The sequence below is a fragment of the Phallusia mammillata genome, chromosome 2, assembly GCF_965637545.1.
Source record: "Phallusia mammillata chromosome 2, kaPhaMamm4.hap1.1, whole genome shotgun sequence".
NCBI classification, from domain to species: Eukaryota; Metazoa; Chordata; class Ascidiacea; order Phlebobranchia; family Ascidiidae; genus Phallusia; species Phallusia mammillata.
In genome coordinates this window covers 26,470,713-26,490,236 of record NC_137253.1, presented here as the reverse complement: position 1 = coordinate 26,490,236, position 19,524 = coordinate 26,470,713, and the positions used below count along the sequence as shown (strand labels likewise).

Here is a 19,524-nt window from a genome sequence, read left to right as displayed (position 1 = left end):
CGAGCGTTAAATTTGCATACATACGTAACTAGTGTTCTAATAGGTGTCTATGAACAAAAACGAATGATTTTTTAAATGTACTAGATGGTGGAAAAACGCGTACTTTAAGGGCATGTACGGCTTAATAAAACACCGCCGGTGACGTAAGAGACCTTGCAAAGCTAAAACGTAGAAAGGGGATTTTTTGTGACGTCATAATGCACCGAGCGTGCTCGACCGAGCACCGAGCATTGAAGTGAGATGTTCGGTGCTCGACCAAACAGAACATTTGCAGTTTTGGCACATCCCTAATACTTACCACTATGATAGCATCGACATGATCTCTGAAGTATTTCAAACGCTCGTTGTAAGCTTTCCACTGACGGTAACCTCTCCATTGTGCTTGTATCAAGGTAATGGCAGGAAGCTGTAGATAAATCATACATTAAAAAGTAAACATTAGGTCATATATAAGCAGGTGGCCATAAGTGACGTTAATGCTTAAAATTTACTAAGAACTCTTTAAGTGATGATTAATTGAGCGAATGGTATTAAACTAACTTCGGAAAAATGAGTGAAGTGTATTCCAAGTTGTTAAGTTAGACAAAGTGGGAAAATGGGTGAGTGACTAACAAATAAGTCTTTCAATAAGAAAGAAAGTAAGTATGAGAAAAAGTGAGTGAATGAGTGAGTTTTTTGAACTAGGTACCTGGTTTGCAATGAAGTTCTTCCTTTCCTTGTAAGCTTTCCTCGCGATATACATGCGGCAAAAGGCTTGAAGCTTAATAATCAAGGGTTCGTTGTCGCGCCACAACTGTGCACGATCGTATGCCGCAGAAACCATGCTAATACATTCCTACGTAAAATAAATATGGTAATCTATAGATTACGTAACTGGGTACCAACCACAGTTATATTATATTACATCAAAGTACGCCAGGCCCATTGAAGGCATTTTACCGAAGCATTCTGGTATGCCTAGGCGTGGTCTAGAAAATTTTAACCTGTGGTGGGATTCGAACCCACGAAAACTAGTAAAATACTTGGTGACCGGCTGATTCGGTATAACGCCTTACAGGGGCCTGGATCGCTGATCTGCACAGACGCTATAGGACCGATCCCAGTTATGAATTTATGTTCATTTTAACAGTTACATAATAGTTTTTTTTTTTTTTTTTGAAAATGGTTCGTTTGGTAAAAAACTTTGGTCATTAACAGGTCTTACTTGGATTTCCTCTTTAGTAAGCTGAGCTGTTTCAGGTTGGAAATCTTCAGGTTTGTCCCATGATCCGCCCAACTCTTCAGTATTGAAGTAATATGTATCACCCTCTCTCGTCTTATAAGCTACCCAGGTTGTATCTTTCAAGCCTAAGCCATAAATTAAAAAAAACGTCAGCAAATTGTGGCACTTTCAACAAAATTTATATTAAAAGGGAATGTAAAAACTCTTGTCATGTTTGCTGGGTGAGTGTTAACAATTTAGTAACTTATGGGCAAAAATTATATAGCACATTTTAGACACTAATCTGTCACATGTACAATTTTTAGTAAGTTTTAACCAATCTTTTTTGACCAAGAACGTAGAAACAAACTTGCGTTCGGTTATAACACCATGTCCCGTTACAACTAGAATTATTGTACATGGGTTCCCAAATCGATTTATTTGACAAATTGCGTGCTGTTTTAAATCTCAAACTAAACACACTAACATTTACATTGTGTTGTCAATTTCAGACATTAAACATTATCACTGCCTTGAGCCAGATCAATGAATAGGACATATGCTCATTTCTAATGTTAACAACCATCGTACGACGTTTGAAGATAAGACTTAACAAGCGCATCTAAATTCAATGGTAACCCGAGCTGAACCTAGATTTATGTCCATGTAACCTTATTGAAACTCACCAGAGTCACCACAAACCTTAGTTAAGTAACCATGCTAGCACTAATTAACTGAAGACGAGGTTTAGAAACAAGAACATATCGTACCTTCGTCGAGGTTTTCCGTCCGAACTTCCTTCAGTTGTTCGTGATAAGTTTGAGCGCATTCCATTGTCAGCGATGCAAGAGCGATGTCAGTGTGACGTAACAATCCGTAAGTTTGTTCCCAATCTTCGTCTTCAATGGCGATGTTCACAGCGGTGACTGCTGATGCCTCTGCAAATATAATTTCAGTAGAAATAAATTCGAAACAACATTTATTGTCAAAGTATTACAAAAAACAACATAATTAAGAATAAATGAACTCATTTTCCAAGGGTTTTGACTTCAAGACGCCACATGACAAAAATAGGTAAAAACGCATTTGTTTTAATGGCCAACTAAAATCAAATTTAGACAAGCTAAAATATGTTTGCAAAGTTTTACAGGTGGCTGTTGCAATTGCTAAGCAACAAACATAAAAAATGCAACTGCGAAATTGGGAGATATATTTCCAATATTTCTTGGCACTCTCAATTGGCGATTTAGGAAAGAGTGTAGCTAACCGCGGTTTCAAATCTATAATTCATTAGGAATTCATTAGGACCACATATACAACAGCATATACAATGTTAACTGTTTCAAACTATATAGCTTCAACAGTTAACCGACTTTTTGACTCTACAGCGATCAGTCATCAGCACACAGGTGGCCTTCTATGTCACGGCGAGTTTACATTAGCAAGGCCAACAAGACCAACAGCCAACCGGACTTCCAAACAAAGCGACGTAGTAACCAACCCGGATTAAACCAACAATGTGCCAATTGTAATGGAAAGTTCAAACTGAGCTCAGCGAAACAATACAACAACTGAACGCGACATTATTCATAGAGGCATATAACAGGGTAAAAGCCGTTTTGATTTAAAGTTATGGATTATATGCAATACATGCTTTACGATTTTGTAACTTTATACATTAACCTGAATGAGATTTTTCGTAGATGTTTTTAAAACACGTTTGTCATTCCAACAGTACTAAAATACTGTAATGCAGGGGTGGGCAACCTGCGGCCCGCGGGCCGCATGCGGCCCTTCATTAAAGGTTGTGCGGCCCGCAGAGACGCTTGGATTTCAAAAGTACTGGCAAACGATTCCAATTATTACATATTTTTGAGCTAATTAATGCGCCTGATGCTAGTTTTCTGCGATCTGGCAAAATGTGGTTAGAATCAAATACGAATTATACTTGTAGTTAAGCATATTTGGTAAGAAACAAAGCAAAATCACTTTGTGTTATGCACATGTGCGGCCCTCGATCCAATTTTGACATTTATAATTGGCCCTTCAGTAAAAAAAGGATGCCCACCCCTGCTGTAATGTATAAAATTACGGTTTGGGCCGATTTAAAGGTGTTTTGGGACCCCTTTGGGTAGGGCATACAAGTAGTTATATGGGGAATATAGTTCCAAGAGGTGAAATTGAGATGCATTGGAAATTAAAAGTACGCAAAAAAATTCATAAGGGTAAAAGTAGTGTGGCTAAAAAAACTTGAGACTAATATTGATCTTCGCAATCCGGCATATAGTAAAATAGCCAAAACGGGTTGAGAATATCTTTTTTATGCCACTTAAATGCTAAATAAATATATACACTAACCGTGTGTTTAAAAGTGTCATACAATTTGTTGGCAATAACCACCTTAGTGTAAACAGATGTCCCCAAAAATATTTGAACCAAAATCAGAAACTCACGTTTAAGGGCCTGGCGGGTCTGGTGGTTTCCCTGGTCAATGCACGACTGGATTTCCTCAATCCAAAGAGCAGCATCCGGGTCACCAGTCTCCTCCACCTTTTCTTGTTTCTTCTTTTTCATCAGACGCAAGTAGTGAGTGATGTTTTCGGGTTCAACGTTAGTGAGTTGCAAAGCCGGGTTTTGAAGAGCCAACAAGATTGCATCGCGGTCGTTAGAGGCCAAAGCATCGTTAACATCGTTTACTGCCTTGATTCCTGTAATGGCAAATGTATTTATCAGACTTTGGTTTTTCCGTTTAGCTTGCTTAGTTGTTTCGAGGGAAAATATGGGTTATGTTTTTGTCGTTTGTTTTTAAAATACACCAGTGTTTTTTGTTTTGTTTTCCAACGACAAAGAAAATTTATTAATTACGAGTATAGACATTTTTTATTGTTTTAGTACTTTAAGATTTGCCACTGTAGTGTGTATTTCCAAGTAACAATTTTTTGCACTTTTCAGACAATCGACAAAAAAATGAGCTAAAAGTGGTGTTTTTTTTTCCAATTTACATTTTCCGACATGAAACAAATAAAATTGCATAGTTACTGCATATTATCACCTTGTGCTCGTTTTTACCTTAAATTAATACAAAAATATACTAACTACAACTATGAGGTTAACACAACAAAAACAAGTAGTTTTTCATACTTGCATGTTCCTCTTGTACTGTGCTGTTTACATCATCCACTGTGGTTTGCACGTCTTCGTATCCCAAATACGACTTTTCCTGTTTTTGCTTCTTCAGTTCTTCCTGTAGAAAGAAAAGCATAAACAAATGTAAGGCTTTATCGAGGGCAACAAAAAAGGTCCCAGAAGGCAAAATCTGTCACTAAAACACAAAATACACTGCAGTAATATTTCTGTGAGCTTATATAGAGTTTTACATCCAATTTTAAACAAACAATTCTTTGTAGAAAAAGGAATGCTATTTACACAGCAGCGTGATCGGTTTCCCTTTTCCAATCTTTCAAGTCCAAGTTCGGGCTCCTGCATTGCTTTCCATATACTCTCAGTGTCGCCTGCAGCCAGTTCCTGGTTTAGGGCAGCCAATGCACTGAGATGTGGAAGGAAACCACTGATCTCTTCATGTGTCAAGTCCTGGTGGGAAATACGAAATATATTTGAAAATGAAATGAAATATATAGTCCCGTTTGGAATTGAAATACTGTATGAGGGTTGCTTTATTTAGAATTCAGGTAGTGTTAGCAAACAGAAAACCAGAATTGTTAGCTATGCTTACATTGGGTAAAAACATTTTAGAAAACACTTCATGTCACAAGGATACAATAACTTTCTATTAAAGTTGTCAAGGTTAAGAGAAGTCAAAACAACAACATTAAACAAAACGCTTAATGTACCTACAGTATATTTTAAAAAGGTAATATAGGTTGTTGCCTTGGTTTAGGGTAAAACTTATAATATGACATTGTACTTATGTCTTTTATGCTACCAAACACATTGATGCAATTTAAAAACTATAAACAAAAAATTTCAACACTGTCATATTTAAGTTATAAACAAAAGTCTTTAAAAACTATATCGGACAGCAAATTACTTAATGTACCTATGGTATATTCAAATACTGATGTAGGTAGTTTTTAATGTAAGTTACAACTGACCTCTCCTTTGCTTTCTTTTAATTCTGTGAGCTCTTGATGATAAAGTTGAGGGAATCTGTTGAGGATGCTGGGAAAATCTGCTTCCGGACGAAGAAGTTCATTCATGAGATCTTCAGGAGATCCAGACTCAACCAACAGTGTGTTGATATTTTGAACAGCTTCCTCTCCTGAAAAATATCATTGTTGTATAAAACTCCAGCAAACAAGGAAAAAACTATGAAAAAAATGACTTAACGCACACATATAAAATGCTAATTTCTTGCATATCAGTTTTTAAGCGAATAAAATATGAGTATGAAGTATTTTGTTGTGCAGTGTTTCCCACTCTTTTTTACACTAATGGAACTAACTTTGGTTCTGGGCATACTTTGCTGAATATAAACGCTAAAGTGTTGTTTTAAATTTAGAAATATGTTTTGATGTGGTCGATGAGAGCTTTCAAGAAAACATATATTGGTAACAAATTGCTTCAAGTAAAGTTCATAATAAAGACATACTGTGATCACACACTAAAACATGGTATGCTATGCACTCAGCAAAAAAAATCTTCTGTGTACAAGACTTTCATGATACACTAGTGTTGGTAAGGTGTGGCACATTGCTTAACACACACACACACACACACACACACAGGTGTTGGGAAGCAATATAATTTTGAGACATTACACAAAGGTACATGTACAACAACCAAGTTAGATGAAGTCAGTTTGAAACAAACATGTTTGGTGCGCATTCTGGAAACACCAGATATAACGTTTAACAGCCCTAAGCTCTAAATCACCTTACAAAACATAAATTATTTATTGTTTTATGAATCACTTAAAGAGTTTACAGCATTGGTATGCACAAACACAAGACCATAAAAAAATCATCACAACTAAATTGTATAGCCTGAGGAGACAAGGCAAAACAAATGCCTTCATGTTCACATGCAGTTTAGATGGACTTAAATGCCCTCTAAATGGCACAGTTATGTAATTGTGGTGCAGCCAAGTCATGTTTGCATTCTGCACTGACTATAGTAATATTGCATGACATTGCAGTAATTAAAGGTTGTTAATTGAACGTTGTATCTTACTTTGTTTCTGCTTTAAAGCTCTCAGATTAGCAGCATTGATGGCAGCTTGAATTTCGTCTTTATCAAGTTTGCATGATGGGTCACCTGTGGCCTAAAAAATACAATGTTATCAAACAACATATTGTTTCTCTTAAACTGAGTAGGTCAACATGGCCTGTATTTACGTTGTTAAACGGCCAAATGTTTGTTAAAAGCATCACACATCACAGTATGCCAGCTCCATTGAAGGCTTATATCAAATCAGCTGGCCACTAAGTATTTACCATATGGCAAGGCATGGATCAAAAAAATCTAGTCTGTCAAAAGCACCGTTGCCTGCCTTGTATGCTGCACATGTCAGCTTCATAGTATAAGCACAACCGGTTGGCCACAAATTTGTATATCACCATGGTGGTTTTACACTTGGGTTCACAAAACCATTTTCAGGAACTGCAAAATGTCATTTGTAACCTAATGCTACATGTAAATTCTAGATTTAGACATTGGTTGATTGTGTGTATAATTGTGTAAATAATCTAAATTTATTGCTATACATGATTTTAAGGAAAGTGAAACTGATTCTGGAATAATACAGGAACCTTTGAGGATGCAACAAATACCATAAAAACCAATATCCGATTTTAGACAATTTGATAACCATTATATCTATATATATTTAGCACTTTTTCTTGCCAATAACACTAATTAAACCATTTTCTTTAGTGACATACATTAGCATCTGCTTAAAAACTTTAATTTAGAAGCTTTCACATTTTACTAACCTCTCTCTTTGCCTCCAAAGCTTTCCTCATTTCTTCAAGGTACCATGATAGGTTGTTTGGATCAAGGTTGGTAATACCAAGGTCTTTGAGTTTATCAATCAGCCCCTCACCTTCTTGTGTAAGCTCATCGTTGATCTTTTGTAATTTGATGTCCACTGCAAAAGAAGGTTTCCAATTAGTTTCCAAAATCACTATAATAACCTTTGCCACTACTGGTGCTATGATATACAGTTGTATATTTGGACATTTAAGAAGACAAGAAAAAGTTTGCAAACAAAGAAATAGGAAACAGAAAAATTTTAACTTACAGTTGATCTTGGTAAGGTTTCCTTGTATTTCAGCATGAGTTAAGAGTTCCTCATACATGTCTCTGTCATCTTCAGGCTTGTCTTTGGTCTAAAATTATAAAAATATTAACATTAACAATTCCGAGTGATTATACTAAGCAATATCGTACCCCCAACAGACAGCATGGTCATTGATATTCACTGTTTATGACAATACCTAGGTGAGAATGAAAAATGATTCCCAAGTAACAAAATCAGTTAATGCATTTATTCAAATAGAATGAACTAAAGATGTCAGGCGAAATATGTATATCCCATGTAAATTCTGTTACTCGGATATCATTTTTCATTCTCAGCCATTAAGAATTTAATACCTATTTAACATGTCATCTTTTCAAGCCTTGAGCTACCACATCTTTAATGTTTTGAGAGTGCATGTACTATACTTTTGGGTCTTCAATAGTAGTAGCAGATACCATTCGGATATTCTAAGATAAATCCTATTTCTTACAAGCATTTATTATAAGCAAAAAAAATGGGACACAATGGTGGCTGTTCGGTAAAAAGTATTTGTAAAGAAGTCACCAATAGCAAACAAAATTGGGTGGCTTTGTCAAACAATTACTTGAGATTAGATTAAATCACAAATAAAACCAAAGCAGGATGTTACCTTGTTTTTTGCAGCATCAGCTTTCGCAAGCTTTGAAGCAAGGAGGCGCTGTTGGTAATCCGACTTATTGGTTCCATCGAGATGATTCAGACATGCATTGGGATTCCTCATTGCTGCCATAGTTACATCTTCATCCCCAGCTTCTAGTGCTTCGTTGATTGCAATCACGGCAGCATGCACTGGAAAATTTGATAAAACATAAGATGCAAGTCAAAATATTACACAAAGTATACATGTTACATTTTTATTCCAGCAGAACTAAGAAAGGATGTAACATACATTTTAGCCTGTTCAGCAAAGAATTTGATTTTGATAAACATGATCAAATTAGAAATGAAATGAGAAATGTGTTTTAGCTATGGGAGGTTAATACTAATCACTTCTTTAATTGCATATTTATAATAATTTTGCCTTACGTCAACTTATTAATCTATATCTAATAGTGTAACCACTTTAACACCAATCAATAAATAGAACACTTTTTTTTCTAACTTCCTGTACTAAATGAGTGATTAATATGGGTTAACATCTTTAAAAGTGAGTTGAACCAAATATAAAGGGCAAAAAGGTAAAATCATTTGCTAATGGTGCAGCACTATTCAGCAAGGTCATTGGTATGTGCGGAGTTATTACTTTAGCACAAGCAAAAGAGGAAAAGTTTGTTTACATAGCACTAGCTCACACACAATGTCTCACACGAGTAAATGTTGTCGGCTTGTGGTTTTTGCCTGAACTTTACAAGCAGACAGCATGTAAAAGCCAGAAAAACACCAGACATGGTGAGACAAGAATAAAACACAACATGTAATCACAACAAAACTACAATTCCATTTTTTCTTGTTTCACCATATGCTTCTTGCAGTAACCAAATATTTTTAATACATAATTTGGTTAAACAGGTATTTTTGTTCGCAAAGTTAAAGTAATTGGTTTCTGAAGTTGTTAGTGTTTTTCTCATTATTGTCATTAAGTGTTTCATACACGTATTCTAAAACACAACAGAAAAAAGGTGTCGTTGACATATTATGTTGTAAAAAATGGAAATATATATGTATAAATATATACATATATATAAAGACTGAGGTTTTCTGACATGTTTGTTAAAAAAACTATGGACTTGCAAAAATGTTTGTTCAACAACATAGATATACAACTGGTTGGCCACAAATATATATATATATATATATATGTATACATCACCAACATAAGGCTATTCAAATTGTAGTAAATTGCCACTACAATTGATTTTACTTACATGCAGCCTCATCTACTGATAGTTCGTTGGCCAGGATTCCACCAATCTTGTGAAATTGAGGCATCTGTAAGCCATACTTGCCCAATTCCTTTTGCATGTTGTTCAGTTCCTCCTCTGAAATAAAACAAACAAATTTAGCATTGAATGGAGTGAACGTTCCACTTTAAGAAGGCCAAGAATATTGCAGTAGGTCACATTAAGGTTGGATTTGAAATTATGAATAGCCTTGTACTGCTGTCATAGATAGTTTTCACCTGTAGATTAGTGCTGCAAGCAGTTTTTTATTATTGTTGTAAATATACACAAGCTTTCTGAAAAAAAAAAGGTTTTTGGCCAAGCTACTTTTAAAGTCCAGGTGTAGCATTTCCAAGTTAGAACCAAGTAAATTTTAAAAAAATACAATACATATAGATATAGTAAACCCTGTTTAAACACAAAAATATGTCTGGAATAGGCAAAGATCCAGATTAACTGAATCTGGTTTAACTGATGTTTACTGTACATAATTTTTTTACAAAGATTGAAGTTAACGGGCTTAGTTTCATTTCTGACCAACAGGAAAAAACTGGTTTGAACAAACAAAAAAACAAAACAAAAATTAAATGTTGCAAAATTAAAAGTGATGGCAAACAATCCAACACCTGTAAATTCAGCAATCCCATATAAATCTTTCATTTGTGGTGCAAGGCCAAGTTTGAACAAGTACAGGCTCAAAGCATGGATGCAGTAAATCGTCTTTGGCATGTTTTTTCTGTCATAAATGTCTGTTGTTTCAGGGTAAAAAATCTGTAAATCACAGAGTGCTTGTTTAGTGTCATCAAAAAAATACCCAGAAAAAGAAAGCCTTACTGAGGAGAAAAGAACTAGCCTCTCAGGAAACATGGTTTTAGGCCAAGAAATATATATAGCCATGTCTTACAATTACTTAACGAGCAGGCAGCATTTTAACATTACACAATCTGTATCAGACAGTGAAAAGGGTGTGTTTGAATGTTCGCCACATAGGGAGGCACAGTCATCCCATGATATATTTCACAATGTTCTAAGTTTGCTGGTGCCATTTAAAGGGCAGTGCAAAACTAGAACACAATTGCCAAATAAGGAAGTGGAAACAACAACTATGCCATGAGCTACTGTTTCTGACCTATGACATGAAAAACGAAACATAAAACAGAATGAAAAACTTTAGGGGTTAAGTGATTTTTTATCACCACACATTCAAACTTTTTATGATTCTTAAAAGCAGCCCGCCAGAGAATTTTTATGCTAAAAAGTTCCAATTTTACTTCCAGGCTTTTTTCAAAAAAAAGTACAAATATACAGTAGAACCTTAAAAGTTGTAATTTATGCACCAAAAATGTATTTACAAAACAAGAATTAAACAAAAGATGCAGACTAAAACATACTTTAGGCAATCCAACTTTTTCCATTGCTTTGAACAAATGATTGATATTGTCAGTGTGTTTGAAGTGCAGGCCTTTTTGGTTGTACTTTTTCATGTCTTTATCGTAGACTTTTCTCAGTGGGATTGTATCCGGGGCAAAATAGTGGGCAAGTTTGCCAAGATATACACCGTTACGTAATCCTTCCTCCAGCTCAATGCTGGGGGGCAAATCTTCTTGCAAACAGTACTCCATCCATCTACAAAGTAAAAGCAAACTCTGGTAATGCTTGAAATGAGCAACATCTTTGAGCAAATGTATTCCATTGAGTATCCTCAAAGAAATATTTGTGTTTACAATTTTGTGTTTGCAATAAGTTGTTTACCCAAGTTATAATAACCTAACTGAGACATGTGAAAGTGTTCGCACAAAAACAAATTTATAAAACATCTAGCCAAGGTGATCTTAGACAAAGATTTGTAACCACTTACTCTTGTTCACCCCTTAATTATTGTTTTTGTGAAGCACATTTGCTGACACCCAGTAATTTACCATTAAAATTGAATTTACCATTAAAGTTATATACTTACAACAACGGACACAAATCAAAGTGGTTTGAAACCACTGGTCTAATGCAATCGCTTCATGTAATGCTAGTTGATAATTGCATACTAAGTGTGTTCTTAACCCCTGTAGGTGTGCGCAAGCAGTCAGTAATTATGTTATCACATCTTCTCAACAATCATTTTGCCACAAACATGTATGCACATGTCATTTCAATTTAGTCATGTCATGTTTATAATGTACACCGCAATATGTAGTGGCAATTTTATTCTTTGAAGAATATTCTGCCCACAACCAGCAATCAGGCAGTCATTCATTATAAGAGCGTGATTACGGGAAGTCGGCGTGACGTTGAAATCCAGTGTATAACGAGGTAAATGGGCGGAAAGCATTGGCTCAGCGGGTTACATTAAAATCGGCCGTTTAGCTGTATAATCAGGCTTGAAGCGACCGAAAGTTCTGGAAAAGCGAAGTTCACGTCGCCGCCACACACAAGAAAGGCCCATGCTCTTACACAGCTTGTGTTATTTACAAAGGCGCTATAGGGAGTATCGAAAAATCGCAGACAAAATAATACAACAAGATATAATACGTACTGTTTAGCTTCTTCTAAATGGCATAGGTATTCGTACGCTGTAGCTTGATCACGCAAATTGTCCATTTCCTCGGCCGAAAGCCGGTCATCTTTGGTGATGCCTGAAAAAATAACGTCTTTATTAAGAAAAATTTACCGCAAGTCACATAAGCCAAGCAACAAATTCATTTTTTGCGTCAGCATTTTCCATTGCCAACAAACGAACCAAAGCGATTGTATAACCAAATCGAGAGTTAATACACAAACAGCAACATAGTATAACCAGTGTCAATTTCATCAAAGAAAACTGTTTAAGGTGTCAATCAAGACGTTGAAATGCACCTACGGGAATAAGCTTGTTTTTCTTGGCAAAATCACAACCCAACAGACACGTTGTCGGAGCCAGAATTCACTCACCATAGTCTATTGCTCGCAGAGACTGCCTGCGGTGTAGGGAATTCGTACTCCCTGCGCTGCCAGTGCTGTATTTTCGGGAATGCATTTTCTATACAGCCAACTGCTGGACAACTGATAACTCCAGTGTTACTGTCACAGGGCGAGGTAATACGACCACGAACACATCGGACATTAAAAAACAAGGACGAACAACAACAAACCGGGTTCCTACTGACGAAACTAAAACCAAAAGCAACAAAGGGCAAAAAACTTAGGGGGCCTAACAGCGCAATTCTGTGTGGAAAAGCGCAATTCTGTGTGGAAACAAACAAAACGATTGTTACCAAAGAGTTTGGTTTCAATTGACATAAAAATTGCACAGGCGTTTCTTGAAAGACTGACAAGCAAGCATTTTTAGTATTTTTAACGTACGTATCTGTACACTGTGGTCTGCTTGAAACAAGAAGATTTAATTGGCTTTACGAAATAGTTGGTAAAAGAAGTTACATTTTCTGTACTTCACCACGTTTCACAAATCTATCATGCAAACTTCAATACAGTCGCTGTACAACAAAGTTAAACAACACTTTTTTATAGCACAACGTATAATGAATATACTGTGCACTTATCTATAGTCCAAACAACTTACGCACATACACTAAGCTTTGCAACATCATTTTTTTCCAGTTAAACACGGCTTACATTTTCACAAGGCAACAAAACTAAATACTTGCATTCCAAAATGGTGACATTGTCAAATTCAAAGCGTGAGCTGAAACACGAAAAACGTTAACTCCATCGCAGTACACAAAATCCATGCACCGTGTAAGGAATGCCCAAAAGCGTGACAAGGTCTGAGAAAATGACAACGAACTCTCGTAAACGTCTGCTCTGTACAACCCTTCCATCATAAGACTGTGCAACAGAGATGGATAATCATACACAAGCAGCGCCAAATGACATTGTTCCGATGAATGAGCGACAAGCCATGAATACGCGCATCCCGCGTATCATATTTCACGCGTTTTTATCCACAAACAGACCTTTGCTCCCGAGCGACAAATTAAACACCCACATTTTGGCTTGATTGCCACAAACGAGAAATCTATAGCAATGCTGCTGAAAGGATTGTCCCTCAAATGACAGATACAATTTTATGGTTGAATTTATTGCAACGTTTTTAGGGTTCTTGTAAAATTTGTTGAATATACTGGCATATTATCAATCATTGGCGTTAATACAAAAGCTACATTGCAGCCTTTGGTATTACTACATTGCAATCAACAAAACATAGCTTTAGAAAATTCTGAACAAGCGTTTCGTCCACCAGGCTGCATATTTTACAAATTTGATATCGGACTGGTGAGATGCTTAACAAAATACTAGTTGTTTTTCATAAACTTGTAATTAACTTTATTCAACAACATTTAATATTTAATAGCATTCTAAATCACATCAGTTTTTGCGAAGAGTCAAGAAAAGACTTCCCACAGAAACGGCCACGTGTATAGAAGCATAAACCAAAGGCGAAATAATCACCAAGCTGCAATGCAAACGGCAAATCTTGTAAAAAGGAACTACGAATTTATTTCATCTCAAATGTTATTGTGTAGTTTAATAGGTGTTCTACCTTACTGCATATACTTGTTAGAGGCTGGTCTAGTTTTTTGGTTCTGCTATTTATGTGGTTTTTCATTTTGCGGAAATGCAGTGTTCGCTTCGACAGATGCATAATAGATTATACACATCATTTAAATACATCCAATACATGAGCATTTGCCAAAACGTTTGAACAATAAAGCATGTCGCTTTCTACGTATATTTGGGCTGTTATTTTCATCATTAGACTTCTGAACAGAAATTTATAGTGTTCGAAAATCTAGTTATTGCAGAACCTATTCACTTATCATTCATTTCACACAACGAAACACAGTTATAAAGCAGAAGCATCACACAAAGCCTTATTAGGAAACAATAAGCCCAATAGCGTTGTTGCAAAACAATGGACGTGACGGACGAAACATTACGTTGCGCCTACCCTAGTGCGCATGCGCATAGCGGAGTGCAGAAAATAAGTATGACGCGTATGGTGCATGGCAGGAAACGGAAGCTTGAAGCTAAGTATGACGTAAGCTTATCGAGTTAGCAAAAAGCTACACGCTGTTTGCCTTGCAATCTGCGAATCGTGTAGTTTCAGTTTTATAGCAGTGAAGCGACTACGACTGATACTGACTACAATATTAAATATATCACTCACTGACTCTCGGTTTCATATTTACCATGGTCGCGATTCGAATTTTAGTCATAAAAGCTCATGCAAATGGCCGTGCAAATTTAATAAGCCGCGACTTAATGATAAAAAAACGCCCCTATCAAACTTTACTGAAGGCAACACACTATGTTAAATGAGCCACACCTCAATGGTAAAAACGCCCTTATAAAATTGTACTGGCCAACACACTTTGTAGTTCATTATTCTAATGCGTGGTTTCAACCTGCAATGAAATCTCTATGCGCAAATATGCTTGTGCCAAGCGATTGCCAGCCAGATCAACCAATCGAAATCAAAAAGCTTGCTAATTCATTTGAGCTTTGTAACGATGAACCACACACTACAAGCAAAGGTATTTTGACATGAAAAATGCACACAAAGCATTGGGTGGGTGCTTCAATGACCGCTGACGAGCTGTAGATGTGAAAAGGCCGTAACCAGACTGCACCCTTAAATCACATGTTATCCATAGTAATTATTAGTGAATCTTATACTAGACAAGCAGGACAACTTTCGTTCAATATGCCAAAACAAACACATTGCAAACTACCTTTACCCTAAGAGTTAGTAAATCTTATGCTAGACTAGACTAACTAGATAAATCTCGTTAATTACAACAAACCATGCCAAAATGGTTTATTTAATATGGCATAAAGGCTGCACTATGGCACATTGAAAATTACTTTTCCTTGCCTTTGAACTTCATAATAAACGTAAATTACTTTTCCTTGCCTTTGAACTCCATAATAAACGTATAAGTCCACAGTCACTTGCATATCTCATGCAACAACTACCCGACAGGTCGAGGACAAGAAGCAAGGATAAAAGGAACAAAGAAGAATTTTATGAGGGTCATAAAAACGACATTGGTTCGCCAGGGACGGACATTTCCGCCGCTTGACGACACAATCCTTTCTTGTTCGCTATTCAGCTCTGATCCACACCTCGTTGTGAAACGATGTCGGCGACGTGTAAGTGCTTACTACGCAAACGTCGTTTGTTCTTAAAGGCACACAATTTTGGATTCGCTATGCGAGGCACCCAGCAAGGCAGGACTTCAGTTCAAAAATGCAACATCACCAATACTATATACGGCATACGCCATTAGTTATAATATACTTTGCGACCATTTAAAAGCATCGTACTTGTTTGAAATGGCACATAACTGGCGAGTTTAGACTGAGAAAAATTGTCCACTTTAATAATTGCTAGTCATAGTTTGAAAAAGCAGGTCCAACTGTCTTGATAAAAAAATACATCGTGTAATCAACGTACACCAAAACTTGGATAAAACAACAAGTGGTTTGGATGGGATTCGAACCTATGAACAATGGCTTTCTTTTGACTCAGCGCACAGACACTCAGCTCACCTATAAACCTGTTTTATCTGCAACACACCTCAACCAAAGTTTACAATTATTTAATAGTTGTGGACTTGCGACAGCTAACTTTGCAGTGCACTTTTCACAACACCGATCAACACGGTGTATATGAACTTTTGAATATCCTGTAAACACCTAGTTGCATGGGCATGCGGCCTTTGCGTCATACAACACGGATGTTCCAAGTTGTCACGCGCACATGCATGCCGTCCCTGATCTACAGGCGACCCATGGCAACCGGTACATGCAGTCTATAATGTTAAAAGAAACGAGCAAACGAGCACACCACTTCCTTAATGCCACGTTGTCTGGGTTAGCGGGAAAACGCAACGTACACTGCACTTCCAAATTGGTGTAAGGTAAGAACTGGCAACGCAGTGCTCAGGAACGAGACCAAAGACAATTTTCACTCAAGTTGATTGCCTCGCCAAATGGTAACCATTTTGAAAACGCATTTGTCCAGCATCTAGCTAAAGCTAAAGGGGTGTTGGTATGAAAAAGCATTTCTTATTATTTTGCACCTAGGCCTTGTCCCCTCGTTAAACTGTTGGCCTTAGCTCGCGTGGTACACATAACATATGCGGTGACACAAATGCTTTTAAATTTTAAGCCCACATTAATTTTGTATCAGCATTCCTTTCAATTACAGTCTTCGGTAAAGGCTAAATTTCAATCGATCGATGCACGTTACCGGTAAAAACGGAGAAAGCATGTTTTACACGATCTGGGTAAACAACAAGGACATGCATTGGAAGGCTTTTGTAAATACGATCAGGGCATCATTACCTTGACCAGGAGCATTTTGGCAATTACACTACGACGTCGAAATAATAATTTCCTGTGCTTTGTGATGCTGTTTGTGACAGGCTTACGTCATACAACAAGCAGCATATGGCGAATGGTTTAGTTTAGTGCACTGAAATACCACCATTGCCAAACACCTAAATTGTAGCAGAGGTTTCTTCAGCGTATATAGCTGATCATGCATGCTTGCTCGTAGTATATGATGGCCCTGCTGTGATATTATCTAACTGATATCTGCACGATATGCAGGCCAATGCACTATTTGTAGTAATACAGACCGATACAGGCTCCATTGTATGTAAATAACTCTTTGTCAAGAAGTACAAAAGTCCAAACGAACCTGAGTTTGGAAGCGCGTTTAGAAACGTACTTAGGTATGCATAATGTCAGAATAGAATACCTCATCAACCCCGAAAAGCCATTGTTTACTTTTTTCTATGAGTTTTAGTCCCTTAATATGTTACTCAACCAAACAAAACTGATATCTAATGATATGAGAAAATCAAACGGCGAAAACATGAAAATACTGGCTTTAGAATCTCATTATCAGATATAAAACGCATTTAATCTTTAAATTTGCATCAAATCATAAAAGACTACCACGATTTTAAACTAGCTTTAACAATACTGCCTGGCCTCCCCAAAAACACCATCAAAAATTGACTGAATAATCTTAAATCTGTGCAACCGGCTGACGCATACCCTATGTTATGTAGCAATCTGCAAATACAGGCTACATGCGACTTTGCCTCACAGGTGGTCTTTAATAATACATGAATTGGTCCTAAAGACTTGATCGCCTGGTAGTCGAGTTACGATCGAACGATTCCTGCCTCAGCAGACACAAACTGCTCAAAACTAATTCAATACCACGTCGAATCAGTGCCAATATTGCGCTGCAAAGCGTTTCCAGCCGATCGTCGGAAAGTAGCACATGCAGCATTGCCAAATTGCGTGACATTTCAAAGTTGTATTGCAACAGTAAACAGCAAGCTGATGGTCGTAGAAAAAACTCGTGATAGCGTTAAATGTGACCAGAGCAGGCGCAAGAACAAGTCTGCATCTTTCCACCTAAATCACAGACATTGGTTGTACCGAAGCCACTACAGTCCATGTTAATAGAGGTCACACATGCATAGTAGGCATAATTGCCAAACGGGTCACGTGGTATCACGATCACACTTATCGGTGCCGTTTGCACGGGCAAAAGCGCGAACCGTGGTGAGGACAGTGATGAATGGGCGATCGAAGGCCGTACGAAGCAGAGAGTATGATGCGAGCTGAGACTTGTGTGTGCACAGCGTGAGTTTCCGGAGGTGGCTTCGAAGAGGAAGGGGGAACGTGATGCGACGGGTGCCGATGCTCTCATTGTGCCTCTAGCGAGCAGGTCGCACCGCGCGCAGAGTCTCGCATTGTTTTGCTTTACGGACGTGCGGTGAGTGGACGCGCTAGGGAGTGGCTGACGCAGTGCTTTGAGGGATTTCCGTGTGCTCGTGAATCGAGCGACTTCGTTGGTTTGAAGTGAAGATAACATGGCGAAAATTGTTCACATATTTACCATGATATAATTCTGACTTCATATTTATTGTTATAACCTGAACAACTTATTACTGGTAGATAAACCAGAAAACTCGGTTTTTGATTGCGTTGTGAGTAAATTTTTACCCTTCACACAACTGGACAAGTTTTGATAATCATGCTTATGAAGTTATCCAGCTAAACGGGAAACATTATCACGCCCCATTTGCTATCGTTATTCTACAAAACAGACGATACCGCTACAAGGCAACTAAAACACGTCCACAAAAAATGCACACAATTTGCGTTGTATGGTTTGCCTTGCAGCAATAGCGCGTCAAAGGAATGTCACAACACACCGGCGGCAAGGAGCCACATAGTTCGTAATGCATCATGTTTTGTTGATTTTACCAGTTGCCAAACACCAGATTTTTGTCGTTTTCCTATAAGAGTGTATATGTATTAGACAGAGACCTAGCCTTCAGTAAGTCCAAACCGAACACTACCATATAAGGAATGATAAGGGTACAGCACTGTAGCAAAAAGTGGCTTGTTCGAATTGTCCTTCACTATTCAGATATGTACCCTTTGTACTATTTTATAAAAATTGCGCTGAAAATCCCAGTCAGAAAATCGAGGCCTAAATTTAGCTACACTTGTAGCGGGTCAAACGAGCACAAACGCAACTAGCTAATATTTTGCCCTTAAGCACATTCTTACATTCTGCAAAAAAATCCTGGTTGCCGAAATCTTTGCACGAACGAGGCATTCATGATAGGTCTGTGGATTTTGTTTGTTTTACTCAAAAAGGCACGTAAAGACGTTTAACTGGGCAATGATAAAACGGCCACATGCCACACACCCACGATATCGTGTAGGCGCGTTTTATATTCACTGGGGACAGGAAAGAGCAAATCGCCATGCAAATGTGAAGTTTTGCATGTAAGATGCTAGCAGCACTATTGTTTACTGTCCAGCTTTACCTTGTTGCCTTTAACCAACCCAAGTTTGGCCTTTCACAAGAACATTGTTTTGAAAATGTCAGAAAGTGACAAAAGTTTCAGTCATGGACTCATGGTGTCAAGAGTATTTTTGTTTCAGAAAGTGTTAGGTTATGAAATGTGCCGTTACTCAAAAAAATATCAATTTAAATGTTGGCAAAAAATGAAATGTAATTTAACAACAAAACAACTGAGGAGTCCAAACAGACACAAAACTTTTAACTAAATTTGTTTGAATTGCCACATACACTTCAGAAACTGTTTACA

General features: G+C 37.3%; 1 protein-coding gene across 5 annotated transcripts in view; it reads right to left on the bottom strand.

Annotated features, from left to right (window-relative positions):
- LOC145214732 (ras GTPase-activating-like protein IQGAP1) overlaps positions 1-19,524 on the bottom strand; it is a 37,126-nt gene that overhangs the window by 16,955 nt on the left and 647 nt on the right. For 3 of the 5 annotated variants that reach the window (XM_080083327.1, XM_080083328.1, XM_080083331.1), the window contains exons 1-17: positions 12,302-12,600; positions 11,907-12,006; positions 10,771-11,005; positions 10,006-10,150; positions 9,365-9,478; positions 8,110-8,288; positions 7,461-7,548; positions 7,153-7,307; positions 6,392-6,482; positions 5,314-5,480; positions 4,628-4,792; positions 4,343-4,445; positions 3,655-3,909; positions 1,972-2,139; positions 1,205-1,347; positions 689-835; positions 299-406 (exon numbers count right to left, since the gene is read on the bottom strand). In XM_080083327.1, coding sequence (XP_079939453.1) covers positions 299-406; positions 689-835; positions 1,205-1,347; positions 1,972-2,139; positions 3,655-3,909; positions 4,343-4,445; positions 4,628-4,792; positions 5,314-5,480; positions 6,392-6,482; positions 7,153-7,307; positions 7,461-7,548; positions 8,110-8,288; positions 9,365-9,478; positions 10,006-10,150; positions 10,771-11,005; positions 11,907-12,006; positions 12,302-12,386 — 2,448 coding nt within the window. In that variant the 5' untranslated portion in view covers positions 12,387-12,600. Of the gene's footprint in view, positions 1-298; positions 407-688; positions 836-1,204; positions 1,348-1,971; positions 2,140-3,654; positions 3,910-4,342; positions 4,446-4,627; positions 4,793-5,313; positions 5,481-6,391; positions 6,483-7,152; positions 7,308-7,460; positions 7,549-8,109; positions 8,289-9,364; positions 9,479-10,005; positions 10,151-10,770; positions 11,006-11,906; positions 12,007-12,301; positions 12,611-19,524 lie in introns of those variants that run through there. The other 2 variants (XM_080083329.1, XM_080083330.1) reach the window with 2 other exon arrangements.